The sequence below is a fragment of the Bombina bombina genome, chromosome 5 (assembly GCF_027579735.1).
Source record: "Bombina bombina isolate aBomBom1 chromosome 5, aBomBom1.pri, whole genome shotgun sequence".
NCBI lineage: Eukaryota > Metazoa > Chordata > Amphibia > Anura > Bombinatoridae > Bombina > Bombina bombina.
In genome coordinates, this window is record NC_069503.1 from 435798235 (window position 1) to 435820681 (window position 22447).

Consider the following 22447-nt stretch of genomic DNA (forward strand, 5'->3'; position numbering starts at 1 on the left):
AAGGACGGTACCCTGAGAAACTTGTTTGGACACTTTAGGTCTTAAATAGGACGAAAAGTTTCCTCTTATTTGGGAACCACAGACAGATTGGAATAGAATCCCAAACCCTGTTTCCCTTCGGGGACAGGAACTATTACTCCCAGAGAAGAAAGGTCTGGAACGCAATTCAAGAATGCCTCTCTTTTTATCTGGTCTGCAGATAATCTTTAAAGAAGAAACCTGTCCCTGGGAGGAAAAGTCTTGAATTCAATCTTGTAACCCTGAGACACTATGTCCACAGCCTAAGGATCTGGGACATCTCATACCCAAGCTGGATAACACAGAGAAAGTCTGCCCCCCACATGGTACGGATCCGGACCGGGGGCAACCCCTTCATGCCGACTTAGACTCAGCTGCGGGCTTCTTAGATTGCTTTCCCTTGTTCCAAGACTGATTGGGTTTCCAAGACGACTTGGAGTGTTTTGCTTAGAGGAGGGAGAGGAAGACTTTCCTTTCGGGTTACAATTCTTCTTGTCTGGATGAAGAAAAGACCCTTTCCCACCAGTAATGTCAGAGATTATTTCTGCCAATCCAGGTCTTACCTTTGTAATGAAGCACTAAAAGCTTGGACTTAGAGGTAACATCCGCTGACCATGATTTCAGACACAAAGCCCTGCGGGCTAGCACAGCGAAGCCAGAAATCTTGGCTCCTAGCTTAATAACTTGCATGGTGGCATCAGAAATAAAGGAATGGGCTCTATAAGAAATCTGCAAAGCGGGGAAAACGTTTTTTACACAGGAAATCCACGCCCTCCGCTTATAGCAAAAGTCCCCAATGCACACAGGAGAGTTCCTGCTTGTGATAAATAATCAATAAGTTTCACCTTAAAGACGTCTCTAAAAATACGCCTCTACACCTCAGCTTGCACTGAGGTACCTACCTGCCCCCTCCGATACTCTCAACAAGGAGGAAGACACCAGTCTCACAGTTGCTTCCAGCCTCTTCCACCGTTCAGACTGAAGCGTAATCGGAAGGACACGTGACCGCAACAATTAATACACGCGCTTCAGGGCAGACAAAGTTAGGCAAAATCAAAAACAATATTGGACCTGTTTTTAACACGGAGAGAAAAAACGTACCCCCTGAAACATATAAGTAAAGTTAATGATCCTAAACGTTTCAGCCACGAAGGAGGGTTTACCCCTTCCTGAACATGGAAGTGGTTAACCCCTTGAAGTGAAATTAAATCCTAGCGTTTTACTATTGAAACAAATAAAGGGCACTTTCATTCATTAAGTATAAGATACTTCATGTAGAAAGCTCCGGCAGGAGGACAGCTCACACGGTATGAAAGGATGCCACTCCTTACAGAGACCTGTGGAAAGAAGAAAGAACAAAGTAAGCCTACTTTGGCTTTCTAATCTAGGGCAGCAACCTGTTAGGAAAACGCAGTGAGACCCACCTCACAAGTTCTTAACTGCTTTAAAGCCACCACTGCCTTACTGAAAAAACTAACATGGAGTACAGTTAGACCCAAAAAAACTTGCTTGAAGCAAAAGAAATCCAATTTTTTTCAGACACCAGAACGTCACCTCCTCCATTGATAAAGGCAAAGAGAATGACTGGGGATTGTGGGAAGGGGAGTGACACTGTGGTGCTCTTTGCCTCGTCCTGCTGGCCAGGAGTGATATTCCCAACAGTAATTGATGATGTCGTAGACTCACCATATCTTAGGAAAGAAAAGGGCCTCTTTAAATCAATGAGGAGAAAAAAAGCCCTGAAGGGATCATCTTGATAGACAGGAGAGTATCCCCTCCAAATGTCTTCTTCACCAGATCCAACATGATCTTGTCTCTTTTCTTTATTAGGAACAGAGGAGAATAAAATAACTGGATCATTTAATTCAGTGGAACTTCTTGAATAATTTGTTGTATCAGGAGCTTGTAAACAAATTGTTTAATTGCTATCAGTTTTTATTTATCCTGAGGAAGTGGCAATCTCACTAAGCAAGGTAGAGGAGTCTTCTTGAATTCTAGATGACAACCTGTTAACACAAGTTCCAGACGTCCCTGTAACTAGAAAGTCTGCCTCCTAGGACTTTAAAGGACTGCAGGGAAGCTGATTTCCCATGCTCTTTACCTTTTAACTGAGACTGCACCTAAACTTTAGCATTCAATTGTAAGATCTCAGTAGCTGCAAACATCAGAAGAGAGTTAACTTTTGTTAAATCTATAAGAAAGGTTAAAATGTTTGAGATTCAGGAACAGCAGATATTGTCTGTATCATATTAGAAGCCTCTGTTGATTTAATTACTGAAAAGGTTTAAACATAGCCCTCTGCTGCAGATATAATTTTTAATATTTTGTTTCATCTTTTTCTCCATTATATCAAAAAGTCCCAGAAATTATCAAATGAATAATCAACTGGAAAAAAAATCATCTTTTTTGTCAATTTAGTAATAGCAGCATCAACTTTTGGTGTATATGAAAAGGCCATATAAAATTATTCTGGGATTTGACAGGTTTTATACAAATTATAAGACATTTAGTTTCTCATTCTTGGAAAATATACTTATATAAATCTTTTTGATCGTATCAGAAAGAGAAAAAATGTCAGATGTCTGGGATTGAGATTTAAAGCAATCTGAAGTAGGCAGTTCACTTTCTTCAAATACCAAGAGTCTCTTTAATGGATTTAATGAACTCAGGCTAATGCACTTTGCTGAGTTGCAGCAGGGTTTTTCAGCTTCACAAGACAATATCTACATCACACCCAGAGCAGTTAGCTTCAAAACAAGCATAGCACCATATATTTGGCCAATATAGACTTTACAAAGCATTTTATGTTGTCAGTAGAATCTGTCACTCAAGGCACATATAGGTAAAGTTTTGGGCTTAGGGCTGTAGAATATAATAAAATAAACCATTAGACCAACAAAAGAATGTCATAAACCTAAAACAGCAGTAAACAAATAAGAGACAAATATCTCACTTAAGGTTGACCGGTGTCCTGGGAAGAGGGCAACTGAGGTACAGGATCCACCCGAACAGCAGAAAACTAGAAGCTGCATTAACCCCATACTTAAGCTGCTTCCATAAATGCAGCAATCGATCGCATATAAAATGCTGTCAGGACTTACAGTGGAATGAAGGGACTGCTAACCTGGTTTTCCAAGAACAGAGATGCAGAGTAAATACTGCAGCTTTCTAAACTTAGGAAAGCCTCCTCCACACAACCTCAGAAATGACCTATGCAACAACATTTCCAGTTACATCAAAGATGGTGGGGCCAATCGGAACTTCTTCAATATGGAAAAACAGAGCACACACATACACAGTACATTCGGTCGCAAGCCTGGAAAAGGGATTGAGTCCCCTTGTGTAAGTCTGTCCAGGAAAGCAGACAAACAAGCATCTGAAAGGAAACTTCTTCCAAAGTCCCACCTTGAGGTATGACAGAACAAGTAGAAGGAGGGGTAAGTGAAAGAAAGATTACCTATACATTCACATACGCAAAAACATTTTTCCCTAACACCAGGGAGGTGTGGAACAATATCAAAATGGTTGAACTCTTTCAAGTAAACTGAAAAAATAACCTGAAATCAGAATGCTATTTAGTTTTACCAATGTGGATACTTTTTTTTTATATTAATTTGATACATAATAGGAGAGATAGAGCCAACTGACGTAAAATACATACATTTTAATCTCTGAATGGATTTAATATTTAATTGCTACACTGCATTCTTTACACCAGATTTCAAAGTATGCAGGAAGACTATACAGACAATAAACCAACAGTGCCGATTCTGGGTGGGGGGGCTTTATACATTTTCAGTACCTTCACATCAAAAGAGGGCTTGAAGAGTTTGTCCTTGGAAAGAAATTTAGAAGGAGTATCAAGATGAAGTGAAGGCTCTTTTTGGAGCTGTTTGGTTTCTGCACCAGGGGTTGGGATCTTCTTGTTGTGCTGCGATAACACAGACTGAAATGCTTTGCTCTGGAAACGGTTCATATCCAGTGGAGTAACTGCTGCTTTCCTTAGGGCTTCTGGTCTATTACCTGGTCGGTCTGGTGTGTCCAGTGGTATTGTTGCTACTTGAGGTTTATATGTTTGGCTTACGAAGCTATCTTCTTTATCTGAAAACAAACACACATTTTACATTAATATTTTTCATTTTACACAATGTTATGACTGAACAATATTAAATGAGCTGTATCACAACAACACGCAAGAGTGTCACGCTAAAAAGAAGAAAAAAAATGGAATATATTTGAACGTGAGATATTATTAGCATTCATACACATCTTGATTGTTTTATATACTATAAGTGATAACACTTAATACGCAAATAAAACAAAACAGAATATAAAAGCATGGTATTTAATTTTAGAAATTCCCTATGTGTGGGGAAAAAAATTAACCAACCTTCTTCAGAGTTATCAACAAGAAATCTGTTTTCATCCACTTTTTTCCCAGTTTTTGCACATTGCAATAGCCAACCCACTGTGACTGCAGGCAGATTCCACTTCTTGGCTGCTTCATATTTTGAACCCTCAGGATCTTTAAGAATTAAGTGAGTACTGGCAAACATGCCTTTCTTTGGATTAGCTTTTCGCACAAAAAACTCTTGCACTCTAAAATGAATAAAAAAAGTTCTATAAAACATATTCAATATGTAAATATAATTAATAAGAAACAGTTGAACTGTAATATTCAGGAATTAAAACATCAATAATAAAGTTAACATTAAATTTTCATAGAGGGATACTAAACCCAGATTTTTTTCTTTCATGATTCAGATAGAGCAAGCAATTTATAAGCAACTTTCTAATTTACTCCTATTATCAATTTCTTGGTTCTCTTGCTATCTTTATTTAAAAAGCAAGAATCTAAGCTAAGGAGCCGGCCCATTTTTGGTTCCGTACCCTGGGTAGCGCTTGCTAATTGGTGGCTACATTTAGCAAGAGAACGAAGAAATTGATAATAGGAATAAATTAGAAAGTTGCTTATATTTGCATGCTCTATCTGAATCATGAAAAAATATGTGGGTTTAGTATTCATTTAATGATAAAAAAAGCCAGGAAAACAGAATTTATGCTTACCTGATAAATTACTTTCTCCAACGGTGTGTCCGGTCCACGGCGTCATCCATAACTTGTGGGAATATCTCTTCCCCAACAGGAAATGGCAAAGAGTACAGCAAAAGCTGCCCATATAGTCCCTCCTAGGCTCCGCCCACCTCAGTCATTCGACCGACGGACAGGAGAAAAAACAGGAGAAACTATAGGGTGCCGTGGTGACTGTAGTTAAAGAAATAAATTTATCAAACCTGATTAAAAAACCAGGGCGGGCCGTGGACCGGACACACCGTTGGAGAAAGTAATTTATCAGGTAAGCATAAATTCTGTTTTCTCCAACATTGGTGTGTCCGGTCCACCGCGTCATCCATAACTTGTGGGAACCAATACCAAAGCTTTAGGACACGGATGAAGGGAGGGAGCCAATCAGGTTACCTAAACGGAAGGCACCACGGCTTGCAAAACCTTTCTCCCAAAAATAGCCTCCGAAGAAGAAAAAGTATCAAATTTGTAGAATTTGGCAAAAGTGTGCAGGGAAGAACAAGTCGCTGCCTTACATATCTGATCAACAGAAGCCTCGTTCTTGAAGGCCCATGTGGAAGCCACAGCCCTAGTAGAGTGAGCTGTGACTCTTTCAGGAGGCTGCCGTCCGGCAGTCTCATAAGCCAATCGGATGATGCTCTTCAGCCAAAAGGAAAGAGAGGTAGCAGTAGCTTTTTGACCTCTCCTTTTACCAGAATAGACGACAAACAGAGAAGATGTTTGTCTGAAATCCTTTGTTGCTTCTAGGTAAAACTTTAAAGCACGGACTACATCTAAATTGTGTAACAAACGTTCCTTCTTTGAAACTGGATTCGGACACAAAGAAGGTACAACTATTTCCTGGTTAATATTCTTGTTGGAAACAACCTTTGGAAGAAAACCAGGTTTTGTACGCAAAACGACCTTATCTGAATGGAACACCAGATAGGGCGGAGTACACTGCAGAGCAGATAACTCAGCAACTCTTCTAGCAGAAGAAATAGCAACTAAAAACAAAACTTTCCAAGATAACTTAATATCTATGGAATGTAAAGGTTCAAACGGAACCCCTTGGAGAACTGAAAGAACTAAATTTAAACTCCAGGGAGGAGTCAACGGCCTGTAAACAGGCTTGATCCTGACCAAAGCCTGAACAAAGGCTTGAACATCTGGCACAGCTGCCAGTCGTTTGTGTAACAAGACAGATAAAGCAGAAATCTGTCCCTTTAGAGAACTCGCTGATAATCCCTTATCCAAACCCTCTTGTAGGAAGGAAAGGATCCTAGGAATTTTAATCTTACTCCATGAGAATCCCTTGGATTCACACCAACAGATATATCTTTTCCATATTTTATGGTAAATCTTTCTAGTTACAGGTTTTCTGGCTTGTACCAGAGTATCTATCACAGAATCCGAAAACCCACGCTTAGATAAAATCAAGCGTTCAATTTCCAAGCCGTCAGCTGGAGAGAGACTAGATTTGGATGTTCGAATGGACCCTGTACCAGAAGATCTTGTCTCAAAGGTAGCTTCCATGGGGGAGCCGATGACATATTCACCAGGTCTGCATACCAAGTCCTGCGTGGCCACGCAGGAGCTATCAGAATCACAGAGGCCCTCTCCTGTTTGATCCTGGCTACCAGCCTGGGAATGAGAGGAAACGGTGGAAAAACAAACGCTAGGTTGAAGGTCCAGGGAGCTACTAATGCATCCACTAGAGTCGCCCTGGGATGCCTGGATCTGGACCCGTAGCAAGGAACTTTGAAGTTCTGACGAGACGCCATCAGATCCATGTCTGGAATGCCCCATAATTGCGTCAACTGGGCAAATATCTCCGGGTGGAGTTTCCACTCCCCCGGGTGGAATGTCTGACGACTCAGATAATCCGCCTCCCAGTTTTCCACTCCTGGGATGTGGATAGCAGATAGATGGCAGGAGTGATCCTCCGCCCATTTTATGATCTTGGTCACTTCTCTCATCGCTAGGGAACTCCTTGTTCCCCCCTGATGGTTGATGTAAGCAACTGTCGTCATGTTGTCTGATTGGAATCTTATGAATCTGGCCTTTGCTAGCTGAGGCCAAGCCCTGAGAGTATTGAATATCGCTCTCAGTTCCAGAATGTTTATCGGGAGAAGAGATTCTTCCCGAGACCATAGACCCTGAGCCTTCAGGGAGTCCCAGACCGCGCCCCAGCCCACTAGACTGGCGTCGGTCGTGACAATGACCCACTCTGGTCTGCGGAAGCTCATTCCCTGGGACAGATGATCCTGGGTTAGCCACCAACGTAGTGAGTCTCTGGTCTCCTGATCTACTTGGATCACTGGAGACAAGTCTGTATAGTCCCCATTCCACTGTTTGAGCATGCACAGTTGTAATGGTCTTAGATGAATTCGCGCAAAAGGAACTATGTCCATTGCTGCAACCATCAATCCTACTACTTCCATGCACTGAGCTATGGAAGGTCGAGGAACAGAGTGAAGAACTTGACAAGCGTTTAGAAGCTTTGACTTTCTGACATCTGTCAGGAAAATCTTCATTTCTAACGAATCTATTATTGTCCCCAAGAAGGGGACTCTTGTCGACGGAGACAGGGAACTTTTTTCTATGTTCACCTTCCAGCCGTGAGATCTGAGAAAGGCCAGAACGATTTCTGTGTGAGCCTTTGTCCTTGAAAGAGACAACGCTTGTATCAGAATGTCGTCCAAGTAAGGTGCCACTGCAATGCCCCTTGGTCTTAGAACCACTAGAAGGGCTCCGAGTACCTTTGTGAAAATCCTTGGAGCCGTGGCTAGCCCGAATGGGAGAGCCACGAACTGGTAATGTTTGTCCAGAAAGGCAAACCTTAGGAACTGGTGATGATCTTTGTGGATAGGAATATGTAGATACGCATCCTTTAAATCCACAGTAGTCATAAATTGACCCTCCTGGATTGAGGGTAAAATCGTTCGGATAGCTTCCATTTTGAACGATGGTACTTTGAGAAATTTGTTTAGAATCTTTAAATCTAGAATTCGTCTGAAGGTTCCCTCTTTTTTGGGAACTACAAACAGATTTGAGTAAAAACCCAGTCCTTGTTCCACAATTGGAACTGGGTGTATCACTCCAATTTTTAACAGGTCTTCTACACAATGTAAGAATGCCTGTCTCTTTATTTGGTTTAAAGATAAGTGAGACATGTGGAACCTTCCCCTTGGGGGTAGTTCCTTGAATTCCAGAAGATAGCCCTGAGAAACTATTTCTAGTGCCCAGGGATCCTGAACATCTCTTGCCCAAGCCTTAGCAAAGACAGAGAGTCTGCCCCCTACTAGATCCGGTCCCGGATCGGGGGCTGCTCCTTCATGCTGTTTTGGTAGCAGCAGCAGGCTTCTTGGCCTGTTTACCCTTGTTCCAGCCTTGCATCGGTTTCCAAGCTGGTTTGGTCTGTGAAGCATTACCCTCTTGTCTAGAGGCTGCAGAGTTGGAGGTCGGTCCGTTCCTGAAATTGCGAAAGGAACGAAAATTAGACTTATTCTTGGCCTTGAAGGGCCTATCTTGTGGGAGGGCATGGCCCTTACCCCCAGTGATGTCTGAGATAATCTCTTTCAACTCTGGTCCAAAAAGGGTTTTACCCTTGAAGGGGATATTAAGCAATTTTGTCTTGGAAGATACATCCGCTGACCAAGACTTTAGCCAGAGCGCTCTGCGCGCCACAATTGCAAACCCAGAATTTTTCGCCGCTAATCTAGCTAACAGCAAAGCGGCATCTATAATAAAGGAATTAGCTAACTTAAGTGTGTGTATTCTGTCCATAACCTCCTCATACGGAGTCTCTCTATTTAGCGACTTTTCTAGTTCCTCGAACCAGAACCACGCTGCTGTAGTGACAAGAACAATGCACGAAATGGGTTGTAGGAGGTAACCTTGCTGAACAAAAATCTTTTTAAGCAAACCCTCCAATTTTTTATCCATAGGATCTTTGAAAGCACAATTATCCTCGATAGGAATAGTAGTGCGCTTGTTTAGTGTAGAAACTGCCCCCTCGACCTTAGGGACTGTCTGCCATAAGTCCTTTCTGGGGTCGACCATAGGAAATAATTTCTTAAATATAGGAGGGGGAACAAAAGGTATGCCGGGCTTCTCCCACTCCTTGTTCACTATGTCCGCCACCCGCTTGGGTATAGGAAAAGTGTCGGGGTGCACCGGAACCTCTAGGAACTTGTCCATCTTACACAATTTTTCTGGAATGACCAGGTTGTCACAATCATCCAGTGTAGATAAAACCTCCTTAAGCAGTGCGCGGAGGTGCTCTAATTTAAATTTAAATGTCACAACATCAGGTTCTGCCTGTTGAGAAATTCTACCTGAATCTGAAATTTCCCCATCTGACAAAACCTCCCTCATGGCCCCTTCAGAGTGGTGTGAGGGTATGACAGAACAATTATCAGCGCCCTCCTGCTCTACAGTGTTTAAAACAGAGCAATCACGCTTTCTCTGAAATGCAGGCATTTTGGATAAAAAATTAGCTATGGATTTATCCATTACTGTCGCCAATTGTTGCATAGTAACAAGCATTGGCACGCTAGAAGTACTAGGCGTCTCCTGCGTGGGCAAAACTGGTGTAGACACAGAGTGAGATGAAGCAGAACTATCTTTACTCTCTTCATCTGATGAATCATCTTGGGCAACCTTACTATTTGTGGCAGTACTGTCCTTATTTTGTTTGGACGCTATGGCACAATTATCACACAATTTGGAAGGGGGAGACACATTGGCTTCCATACATACAGAACATAGCTTATCTGAAGGTACAGACATGTTAAACAGGCTTAAACTTATCAATAAAGTACAAAAAAACGTTTTAATTAAAACCGTTACTGTCTCTTTAAATTTTAAACAGGGCACACTTTATTACCGAATATGTGAAAAACAATGAAGGAATTGTTCAAATGTTACCAAATTTTCACCACAGTGTCTTAAAATTTCAGAGCTTTAACCCTTAAAATGAAGAAACCGGAGCCGGTTACAGCTTTAACCCCTCTACAGTCCCAGCTACAGCCTTTGCTGCGACTTTACCAAACCCAGGGGGGAATACGATACCAAATGAAGCCTTCTAGGAACCTTTTCAACTACTTTCTGATCCACACACATGCAGCTGCATGTCCTGCTCTCAAAAGTAACTGCGCAGTAATGGCGCGAAAATGAGGCTCAGCCTACTACAGTGAAGGCCCTTCCTGACTGAAAAGGTGTCCAAACCAGTGCCTGACATTAAAAAACGTTCCCCAAAGTTTATAAGTGTGAAATTCAAGCTCAATCTGTATAAAATGCCCAAATAAAGCAATCGATCTTGCCCATAAAAGTGTCTACCAGTTTTATAGCCCATATTAAGCCCTTTATTCTGTTTGAGACTAAGAAAATGGCTTACCGGTCCCCATGAGGGGAAATGACAGCCTTCCAGCATTACACAGTCTTGTTAGAAATATGGCTAGTCATACATTAAGCAGAAAAGTCTGCTAACTGTTTCCCCCAACTGAAGTTATTTCATCTCAACAGTCCTATGTGGAAACAGCAAACGATTTTAGTTACTGCTGCTAAAATCATATTCCTATCACAAACAGAACTCTTCATCTTTTTCTGTTTCAGAGTAAATAGTACATACCAGCACTATTTTAAAATAACAAACTCTTGATAGTAGAATAAAAAACTACAACTAAACACCACATACTCTTAACCATATCCGTGGAGATGTTGCCTGTGCAACGGCAAAGAGAATGACTGGGGTGGGCGGAGCCTAGGAGGGACTATATGGACAGCTTTTGCTGTACTCTTTGCCATTTCCTGTTGGGGAAGAGATATTCCCACAAGTTATGGATGACGCAGTGGACCGGACACACCAATGTTGGAGAAATTAAAGTTTATGCAAGATAATTTGATTTAAACCATATATTATAGCACACTTTGGTATTAACCTATTTAATAACTATTGCAAAAAAGCTTGGTCCTCTGTTTGCCAAGCCCTTAAAAAGACATCAGTCATGTGCATAATTCATTTCAACAATATAATGCTGAAGAATAAAAGATCTTTATACAAAGTGCGTTTAATCTTAAATTCCTTAATTGTGGCCAATTTGGGATAGCTCTAAATGAGTTTATCCACTACTTTAAACAAGTATGGTTAACACCATTTGCAGCATTTTGAAGGAAACCCAAGTTACATGATTTGTTGATTGCTTTCTCTAGGGAGTATGGTACGAGTACAATAAGAAAAATTATGCTTACCTGAAAAATGTATTTCTTTTTTGACACGATGAGTCCACGGATCATCTAATTACTATTGGGAATATCACTCCTGCCCAGCAGGAGGCGGCAAAGAGCACCACAGCAAAGCTGATAAATAGATAATAATAAAGAACAAGAGGGGCGCATCATGTGTGCATCAATATATCCATATATGTGAAATCAAAGAAAAAAAGCCAAATGGGTACTCACAATTGGCCCAAGTACACGTATGTACTAGTAGGAGCTGGCTGGTATCTTCAGGTGTACCAGATAAACCTCTCCAGGTGCAGAGTAGATAGTGCAGGGGGATCTTTGTAACAATATGTGCTGATGGATAGTCAGAAGCAGTGTGTAAAACTGCTATAGAAGGTAATGAACCAAAGCTCTATCAATTGTAGATGCAGTATTTCCTTTGTGTTAAGTTTTTTGTAATCCTCATTCCTCTAGATATTTAACACACATTTGGGATTTGGGACAGTTCTAAGTGCTTTTTATACAAACAATTTAAGGTGAAAAACTTTCTATATGTTTAGAGTGAGAGGTTAGGTAAGACACCCCTTAACCTCAAACACTCTAAACATATAGAAAGTTTTTCACAAGAAATTCTGACTATCCATCAGCACAAAGATCCCCCTGCACTATCTACTCTGCACCTGAAGAGGTTTAGCTGGTACACCTGAAGATACCAGCCAGCTCCTACTAGTACATAAGTGTACTTAGGCCAATTGTGAGTACCCATTTGGCTTTTTTTTTATTTCACATATATGGATATATTGATGCACACTTGAGGCGCCCCTCTTGTTCTTTATTATTATCTATACAGCTCTGGCTTTGCCTATGAGGAGCAGAGAACCATAACTAATTGCTTCATTGTGAGATCATCTAGTTCTACTGAAAGGCTTAGCTGGTACACCCTAAGACTCCAGCCTCCGCCTACCAGTACATAAGTGTACTATAGTCGCATGTGAGTACCCACTTGGCTTACTTGATTTACATCACTATATAGCATATTGATATGCACATGAGGTGCCCCTCTTGTTCTCTTTATCTTTTAAAGCTGATAAATATCACCTCCCTTCCCTCCCACCCCAGTCATTCGACCAAAGAAAAGGAGAGAAAGGAAGCAATAAGGTGCAGAGGTGTCTGAAGTTTATAAGAAACCAACAACCTGTCTATAAAACAGGGCGGGCCGTGGACTCATCGTGTCAAAAAAAGAAAAAATTTTATCAGGTAAGCATAAATTTTCTTTTTAATGACACGATGAGTCCACGGATCATCTAATTACTATTGGGAATCAATACCGAAGCTAGAGTACACGGATGATAAGGGAGGGACAAGACAGGGAACCTAAACGGAAGGCACCACTGCTTGAAGAACCTTTCTCCCAAAAGCGGCCTCAGCCGAGGCAAAAGTGTCAAATTTGTAGAATTTTGAAAAAGTGTGAAGAGAAGACCAAGTTGCAGCCTTGCAAATCTGATCTACAGAAGCTTCATTTTTGAAAGCCCATGAGGAAGAAACAGTCCTCGTGGAATAATCCGTAACCCTCTCTGGAGGTTGCTGTCCAGAAGTTTCATAAGCAAAACGAATTATACTCTTCAGCCAGAAAGAAAGAGAAGTAGCCGTCGATTTCTGGCCCTTACGTTTTCCAGAGAAAATCACAAACAAGGCAGAGGACTGACGAAAATCCTTGGTCGCCTGTGAGTAAAATTTTAGAGCACGGACCACGTGTAAATTGTGTAGAAGTCGTTCCTTCTGAGGAGGAGGATTAGGACACAATGAAGAAACCACAATCTCCTAATGTTCCGGTCAGAAACAACTTTAGGAAGAAAACCTAACTTTGCACATGTCAGGGTTTTTTTACCGGTTTTGTTTGCCATGTGCTGCTGGCAGCCATTTTACTCACCTCTCTTGTAGACTATGGTGCATTGTGGGGGATGCTGCTCAATTCCTGCACTTCCTTTTATGGCCAGACTGGTGTGCATCATCCATGTGAGACAGGATGCAGTCTCAGAATTGTGATGTCATCACTTATTATTTAAAGGGCCTCTGTTCAGTATGCTTTGCCTTTGAGTTGTCTCAGACCTGTTTGTGAGAGTTCCTGTGTATTACCTGGCTGCCTGACGTCCTTCCTGGTTCCTGATCCCTGGCTTGTTCCTGACTCTGCTGTTTTTCTTGTTCCTGACTCGGCTCTTCTGACTACCAGCTCTGGTTTTTTATTCCTGAATTGTTATTTGACTTGTGGACTTTTTATTATTTTTTGCTATTAATAAAAGGTGTGATTATTTTTGCACTTCTCGTCTCAGTCTTTCCTGGCACCCTGACAGCACATAAAACTACCTTATCCGAATGAAAAATAAGACAATGACTTGTACTGTAATGCCGAGAGCTCTGACACTCTACGAACAGAAGAAATATCCACTAGAAACAAAACTTTCCAAGATAATAACTTAATATCTAAGCAATGCATAGGCTCAAACGAAGCCCCTTGAAGAACATTAAGAACTAAATTAAGACTCCAGGGAGGAGTAACTGGTTTGAACACAGGCCTGATTCTGACTAAGGCCTGACAAAACGTCTGGAATGTCTGCCAGACGTTAGTGTAAAAAAAAAGACAAGGCAGATATTTGACCCTTTAGGGAACTTTCCGATAATCCCTTCTCCAAACCTTCTTGGAGAAATGACAGAATTCTAGGAATCCTAACTCTACTCCAAGAGTAGCCTTTGGATTCACACCAATAGAGGTATTTACGTCATATATTCTAGTCACATGTTTACGAGCCTGAATCATGGTCTCAATGATCGAATCTGAAAATCCCCGCTTAGATAAAATTAAGCGCTCAATCTCCAAGTAGTCAACTTCAGAGAAACCAGATTTGGATGAAGGAAGGGCCCCTGAAGTAGAAGGTCCTTCCTCAACGGAAGTCTCTAAGGTGGAAGAGATGACATTTCCACCAGATCTGCATACCAGCGAGGCCAAGCCAGTGCAATGAGGATCACCAACGCCCTCTCCTGCAATGACCCGAGGGAGAAGAGCAAACGGAGGAAATAGGTATGCCAGACTGAAATTCCAAGGTACCGCCAGGGCGTCTATCAACACCGCCTAAGGGTCCTTTGTCCTCGTTCCGTACCTCGGAAGCTTGGCATTCTGTCAAGATGCCATGAGATCCAATTCCGGCCGACCCCATTCGAGAATCAGGCTGGAAAACACTTCCGGATGGAGTTCCAACTCCCCCGGGTGAAAGATCTGTCTGCTCAGGAAGTCCGCCTCCCAGTTGTCCACCCATGGGATGTCGATCGCTGACAGACAGCAAGAGTGAGTCTCCGCCCACCAAATTATCTTGGCTACCTCTGTTATTGCTAAGGAACTCTGCGTTCCTCCCTGATGATTGATGTAATCCACTGAAGTTATGTTGTCCGACTGGAACCTGATAAACTGGGCCGAGGCTAACTGGGGCCGGGCCAGAAGAGCATTGAAGATCGCTCTCAGCTCCAGAATGCTTATAGGCAGAACAGACTCTGACTGAGTCCAAACTCCCTGAGCCTTTAGGGAGCCCCAGACTGCTCCCCATCCTAGAAGACTGGCGTCTGTTATCACAATCACCCAGGAGGGTCTGCGAAAGCAGGTTCCCTGGGAGAGATGATCCTGAGACAACCACCATTGAAGAGAATCCCTTGTCTCCTGCTCCAGTAGAATTCATGGAGAAAAATCCGCATAATCTCCGTTCCATTGACTGAGCATGTTTAACTGCAGAGGTCTGAGGTAGAAACAAGCGAACGGGATGATGTCCATTGCCGCCACCATCAGCCCGATTACCTCCATGCACTGAGCCACTGATGGCCGAGGAGCGGACTGAAGCACTAGGCAAGAATCTAAAATCTTTGATTTCCTGACTTCTGTCAGAAAAATCTTCATTGATAGGGAATCTATTATGGTTCCCAAGAAAGTTACCCTTGTATTTGGAACTAAGGAGCTCTTTTCCAAATTTACCTTCCAACCGTGAGATCGCAGGAAGGATAATAACATTTCCGTGTGGGAACTTGCTTGATGAAAGGATGGCGTCTGGACCAGGATTTCGTCCAGATAGGGCACCACTGCAATGCCCCGTAATCGGAGCACCGCCAACAGAGATCCCAGAACCTTTGAGAAAATTCTGGGAGCTGTGGCAAGACCGAAAGGAAGAGCCACAAATTGGAAGTGTTTGTCTAGAAAGGCAAACCTTAGAAACTTCTGATGATCCCTGTGAATGGGAACATGCAGGTACGCGTCCTTTAAATCCACTGTTGTCATAAATTGACCCTTTTGGACCAAAGGAAGAATGGAACGAATAGTTTCCATCATGAACGACGGTACTCTGAGGAATTTGTTTAGACTCTTGAAATCTAAAATTGGCCTGAAGGTTCCCTCCTTTTTTGGGAACCACGAACAGATTGGAATAAAACCCCAGACCCCGTTTCTGCATTGGAACGGGGACTATTACTCCCAGGTCGGAGAGGTCCCGTACACAGTGTAAGAATGCCTCTCTTTTTGTCTGGTCAACAGATAATCTTGAAAGCAGAAACCTGCCTCTGGGAGGAAAACTTTTCTACTCTAGTTTGTATCCCTGGGACACTATGTTCACTGCCCAGGGATCCTGAACATCTCAAACCCAAGCCTGAGCAAAAAAGTTAAGCCTGTCCCTTACAAGACCCGGTCCCGGATGGGGGGCATGCCCTTCATGCTGTTTTTTATTCAACAGCAGGCTTCTTGGATTGTTTTCCTTGTTCCAAGACTGAATGGGTCTCCAGAAAGGTTTGGACTGTTCTTGCTTGGAAGCGGAAGAATTTCCCTTGAAATTTCGAAAGGAACGAAAATTACTCCGACGTCCCTTTTGCTTGTTTCTCTTATCCTGAGGGAGAAGATGACCCTTACCTCCCGTAATATCTGAGATTATTTCCGTCAAGCTCGGTCCAAACAAGGTCTTCCCTTTGTAAGGAATCGCTAAAAGTTTAGACTTAGAGGATACATCCGCAGACCAAGGCTTTAACCATAAGGCTCTGCGGGCTAGAACAGAAAAACCTGAATTCTTTGCTCCCAGTTTGATTAGCCAACTTAAGAGCTTTTATCCGATCCTGGATCTCATCAAGGGGGGGTGTCTGTCCTAATAGCATCAGACAACGCATCAAGCCAATACGCCGCCGCACTAGTGACAGTAGCAATGCACACAGCTGGTTGCCATTGTAAACCTTGGTGTACATACATCTTTTTGAGTAACCCCTCTAATTTTTTGTCCATAGGATCTTTAAAGGCACAACTATCCTCTATGGGGATAGTAGTTCTCTTGGCCAGGGTGGAAACAGCTCTTTCCACCTTGGGGACTGTTTGCCAAGCCTCCTTGACAGTCAGCTATGGGAAACATATTTTTAAATATAGGAGATGGAGAAAAAGGGATACCCGGTCTCTCCCACTCCTTAGCAATGATCTCAGAAGCTCGGTCTGGTACAGGAAAAACCTCTATTGAGGAAGGTACCTCAAAATATTTGTTTAGCTTACTGGATTTCTTCACGTTAACTACGACCATAGTGTTGCTGTTGTCTAATGTAGCTAAAACCTCCTTAAGTAACAGATAGAGGTGCTCAAGCGTAAAACTGAAGGATACAACTTCAGTATCATCAGTAGGAAATACACTGTCAAAGTCTGAGATTTCACCCTCAGATGCTACCGAAGGATCCTCCTCCTCAGGGTTCTGGGAGGGTACATCCGAAATAGCAACAACTGCGTCAGTAACCTCACCTACTGAATGTCTACTTTTCCTCTTGCGCTTCCCCTGCAACATGGGAAAGGCAGATAATGCATTAGAAACCGCAGAGGACATGAGAGAAGTGATGTCTTGCAACGTAACTCCAGGGAGAGTTAGAGAGGAAGCGCAGGGCACTGTATGTGTGGGCGATACAAGTTGGGACGCTTGAGGAGAAAGCTGCGGCATATATTGAACATTTACATTAGACTCCTGAACAGCATCCTCCTTGGAAAATGTTGGATCAGAAAAAAGTCTATCCCTGTAATTTAAAGTTCTCTCAATGCATGAGGAACAGAAAGGGATTGATGGTTCCACATTGGCATCAAAACACAAAGTGACACTTTGCAAAGCCTCTTGGTCCATTCCGACTCTCAATGGATTAAATTAGCAATAATATTCTCACATTTTTAATAAAAAATAAGATTGAGAAAAAAAGTTACGGTCTCTTTACATTTTAAACCGCAACTTTTTTACTAAAAACTGCTGAAAGCGGTATTAAGCTAAATAAATGAAAATAAACACCTCTACACCTCAGCTTGTTTGCTTAGGTGCCTACCTGCCCTGCAAACACCGGAGTTAGACCATTTAAGTAGTCAAACGATCCGGACTCCAGCAGCAGATGAGATGGCCGTTTTCCGGTCCTAGAAACGCATGCTTTGAGACAATCATGCGTTTCTAGATAACCCCTTGATTCCTGTCTCCGCCACTCTCGGAAGTAAGAAAGAAAGTGGCACGCACTGTAGATTGCCGCCTCGTGGGCGTCTCAAGATAACAATCTCCCGGTCAGCATATCGATTTATATTTTAACTGCTGGGAAAAGTGAAACCACCAGTATGTACAGCCACGCAAACTATTCTCAGCCCCAGTGCCTGCAAACCCAGCTGTCTGAAAGTCCTCTCCAGTATAGGAAAGAGTAAATGTCCCTTCAAAATGTGCTTTGCCTTAAATTAGCCCTTATTTTGTCTTTACCTTGACTTGCCCACTTTTTCTGAGTGCTTCTTCCCCAGAAATAAATAAGTCAGCACTTACTTCACAAATCTGCCCAACAGCAAGATAGCTCACCAGGTTTAAGAGTTCCTCTCCCTCACATAGACTTGTGGAAAGAAAAAAAAAAAAAAAAAAAAAAAAAAAAAAAAAAAGGAGTATTCCCCTCAGGCTTTTAGGGCAGCATAAATTATATGGGAGGAGCAGTGAGAATTATGTCCCACAAGTTCCCATTGCTCTAAAGCCACCACTGACCTACTGAAGAGACTGATGTGGACTACAGCTACACCCTAGGACAAAGCAGCACAATCTTGTATTAAAACAATTAAAATAATAAACTCTTGATTGAAGAATCTTTTCTAACGCCTAACTTTACCACTTCCTTGCTCTAACGTAGGCAAAGAGAATGACTGGGGTGGGAGTGAAGGGAGGTGATATTTATCAGCTTTGCTGTGGTGCTCTTTGCCGCTTCCTGCTGGGCAGGAGTGATATTCCCAATAGTAATTAGATGATCCGTGGACTCATCGTTTCATTAAAAAGAAACAATATTTTTTACCACAAAAACCATGGGATTTTTTTTACCAAAATAAAAGTAAAATAAAAATGATGAATGCATATTTTTTTTATTTTTTTTTTAACTTAAAAACAGGACTAAAAAGGTTATTTCACAACATCTCATTTTTTATATCCCCTTAAATTGTAACTACCTATAAAAAGCTCAGTGCTACCCACACACCTTTTTATTGCAAGCTGAATACTCTCTTAAAGGGACACTGAACCCAAATTTTTCAGATAGAGCATGAAATTTTAAGCAACTTTCTAATTTACTCCTATTACCAATTGTTCTTTATTCTCTTGGTATCTTTATTTGAAATGCAAGAATGTAAGTTTAGATGCCGGCCCATTTTTGGTGAACAACCTAGGTTGTCCTTGCTGATTGGTGGATAAATCCATCCACCAATCAAAAACTGCTGTCCAGAGGTCTGAACCAAGAAAAAAAGCTTAGATGCCTTCTTTTTCATATAAAGATAGCAAGAGAACAAAGAAAAATTGATAATAGGAGTAAATTAGAAAGGTTCTTAAAATTGCATGCTCCATCTGAATCACGAAAGAAAATTTTTGGGTTCAGTGTCCCTATAAATTTATGATTAGTCTATATTTGGAAAAACTCATACCTTATACAAATATACTTAAAACACATCTATTTACTGTATACAAATATCTAATTTTCACAATAAAACTTCAATCTGTCATCAATCTGCATAATCTAAAGGTAAAATAGTATTTGTTAAGATACTAAGAGTAAAAAACAGAATTTATGCTTACCTAAATTTCTTTCTCCTACGGTGTGTCCGGTCCACGGCTTCATCCTTACTTGTGGGATATTCTCTTCCCCTACAAGAAATGGCAAAGAGAGCACACAGCAAGAGCTGTCCATATAGTCCCCCCTCTGGCTCCGCCCCCCAGTCATTCGACCGACGGTTAGGAGAAAAAGGAGAAACTATAGGGTGCCGTGGTGACTGTAGTGTATGGAATAAAAAATTTTAAACCTGACTAAAAAGCCAGGGCGGGCCGTGGACCGGACACACCGTAGGAGAAAGAAATTTATCAGGTAAGCATAAATTCTGTTTTCTCCTATATTGGTGTGTCCGGTCCACGGCTTCATCCTTACTTGTGGGAACCAATACCAAAGCTTTAGGACACGGATGAAGGGAGGGAACAAGTCAGGTTACCTAAACGGAAGGCACTACGGCTTGCAAAACCTTTCTCCCAAAAATAGCCTCCGAAGAAGCATAAGTATCGAATTTGTAAAATTTGGCAAAAGTATGCAGAGAAGACCAAGTCGCTGCCTTACAGATCTGATCAACAGAAGCCTCGTTCTTGAAGGCCCATGTGGAAGCCACAGCTCTAGTAGAGTGAGCTGTAATTCGTTCAGGAGGCTGCCGTCCGGCAGTCTCATAAGCCAATCGGATGATGCTTTTCAGCCAAAAAGAAAGAGAGGTAGCAGTAGCTTTCTGCCCTCTCTTCTTACCAGAATAAACGACAAACAAGGATGAAGTCTGTCTGAAATCCTTTGTTGCTTCTAAATAGAATTTTAAAGCACGCACCACATCTAAGTTGTGTAACAAACGTTCCTTCTTTGAAACTGGATTCGGACACAGAGAAGGAACAACTATTTTCTGGTTAATATTCCTGTTGGAAACCACTTTTGGAAGAAAACCAGGTTTGGTACGCAAAACAACCTTATCTGTATGGAATACCAGATAGGGTGAAGTACACTGCAAAGCAGACAATTCAGAAACTCTTCTAGCAGAAGAAATAGCAACCAAAAACAGAACTTTCCAAGATAGAAACTTAATATCTATGGAATGTAAAGGTTCAAACGGAACCCCTTGAAGAACTGAAAGAACTAAGTTTAGACTCCATGGAGGAGTCATGGGTCTGTAGACAGGCTTGATTCTGACTAAGGCCTGTACAAATGCCTGTACATGTGGCACTGCTACCAGACGTTTGTGCAACAAAACAGACAGAGCAGATATCTGTCCTTTTAGAGAACTCGCTGACAACCCTTTATCCAAACCCTCTTGGAGAAAGGAGAGTATCCTAGGAATTTTAATTTTACTCCAAGAGAATCCCTTGGATTCGCACCAACAGATATATTTTTTCCATATCTTATGGTAAATTTTCCTAGTCACAGGTTTTCTGGCTTGGACCAGAGTATCTATAACTGAATCTGAAAACCCACGCTTAGATAAAACCAAGCGTTCAATTTCCGAGCAGTCAGTTGCAGAGAGACTAGATTTGGATGTTCGAATGGACCTTGAACTAGAAGATCCTGTCTCAAAGGTAGCTTCCATGGTGGAGCCGACATATTCACCAGGTCTGCATACCAAGTCCTGCGTGGCCACGCAGGAGCTATCAGAATCACTGAGGCCTTCTCCTGTTTGATCCTGGCTACAAGCCTGGGAAGGAGAGGAAACGGTGGAAACACATAAGCTAGGTTGAACGACCAAGGCGCCACCAATGCATCCACTAGTGTCGCCTTGGGATCCCTGGATCTGGACCCGTAGCGAGGAACCTTGGAGTTCTGACGAGACGCCATCAGATCCATGTCTGGAATGCCCCATAGTTGAGTTAACTGGGCAAAGACCTCCGGGTGGAGTTCCCACTCCCCCGGATGGAAAGTCTGACGACTCAAATAGTCCGCCTCCCAGTTGTCTACTCCTGGGATGTGAATTGCAGATAGATGGCAGGAGTGATCCTCCGCCCATTTGATGATCTTGGATACCTCTCTCATCGCCAAGGAACTCTTTGTTCCCCCCTGATGATTGATGTACGCTACAGTCGTCATGTTGTCCGACTGAAATCTTATGAATCTGGCCTTCGCTAGTTGAGGCCAAGCCAGGAGTGCATTGAATATCCCTCTCAGTTCCAGAATGTTTATCGAGAGAAGAGACTCTTCCCGAGACCATAGACCCTGAGCTTTCAGGGAGTCCCAGACCGCGTCCCAGCCTAAAAGACTGGCGTCGGTCATGACAATGACCCACTCTGGTCTGCGGAAACTCATTCCCTGAGACAGGTGATCTTGAGTCAACCACCAACGGAGTGAGTCTCTGGTTAACTGGTCTACTTGAATCTGAGGAGACAAGTCTGCATAATCCCCATTCCACTGTTTGAGCATGCACAGTTGTAATGGTCTTAGATGAATTCGAGCAAAAGGAACCACGTCCATTGCTGCAACCATTAAACCTATTACCTCCATGCACTGAGCTATGGAAGGCTGAGGAATAGATTGAAGAACTTGACAAGCGTTTAGAAGCTTTAACTTTCTGACCTCTGTCAGAAAAATCTTCATTTCTACAGAATCTATTATTGTTCCTAGAAAAGGAACCCTTGTGGACGGGGAAAGGGAACTTTTTTCTATGTTCACCTTCCACCCGTGAGACCTGAGAAAAGCTAATACAATGTCTGTATGAGCCCTTGATCTGGAAAGGGACGACGCTTGGATTAGGATGTCGTCTAAGTAAGGTGCCACCGCAATGCCCCTCGGTCTTAGAACCGCTAGTAGGGACCCTAGCACCTTTGTGAAAATTCTGGGAGCAGTGGCTAAACCGAACGGAAGAGCCACGAACTGGTAATGTTTGTCCAGAAAGGCGAACCTTAGGAACTGATGATGATCTTTGTGGATAGGAATATGTAGGTACGCATCCTTTAAGTCCACGGTAGTCATGTATTGACCCTCCTGGATTGTTGGTAAAATCGTTCGAATGGTTTCCATTTTGAATGATGGAACTCTGAGAAATTTGTTTAGAATTTTTAAATCCAGAATTGGCCTGAAAGTTCCCTCT

At 42.3% G+C, this 22447-nt stretch overlaps 1 protein-coding gene across 1 annotated transcript in view; it reads right to left on the bottom strand.

Annotated features, from left to right (window-relative positions):
* Positions 1-22447, bottom strand: part of TOPBP1 (DNA topoisomerase II binding protein 1) — an 872354-nt gene that overhangs the window by 702678 nt on the left and 147229 nt on the right. Inside the window, exons 13-14 of the mRNA XM_053715750.1 lie at positions 4409-4617; positions 3821-4119 (exon numbers count right to left, since the gene is read on the bottom strand). Of these exons, the coding sequence (XP_053571725.1) occupies positions 3821-4119; positions 4409-4617 (508 nt within the window). The remainder of the gene's footprint in view (positions 1-3820; positions 4120-4408; positions 4618-22447) is intronic.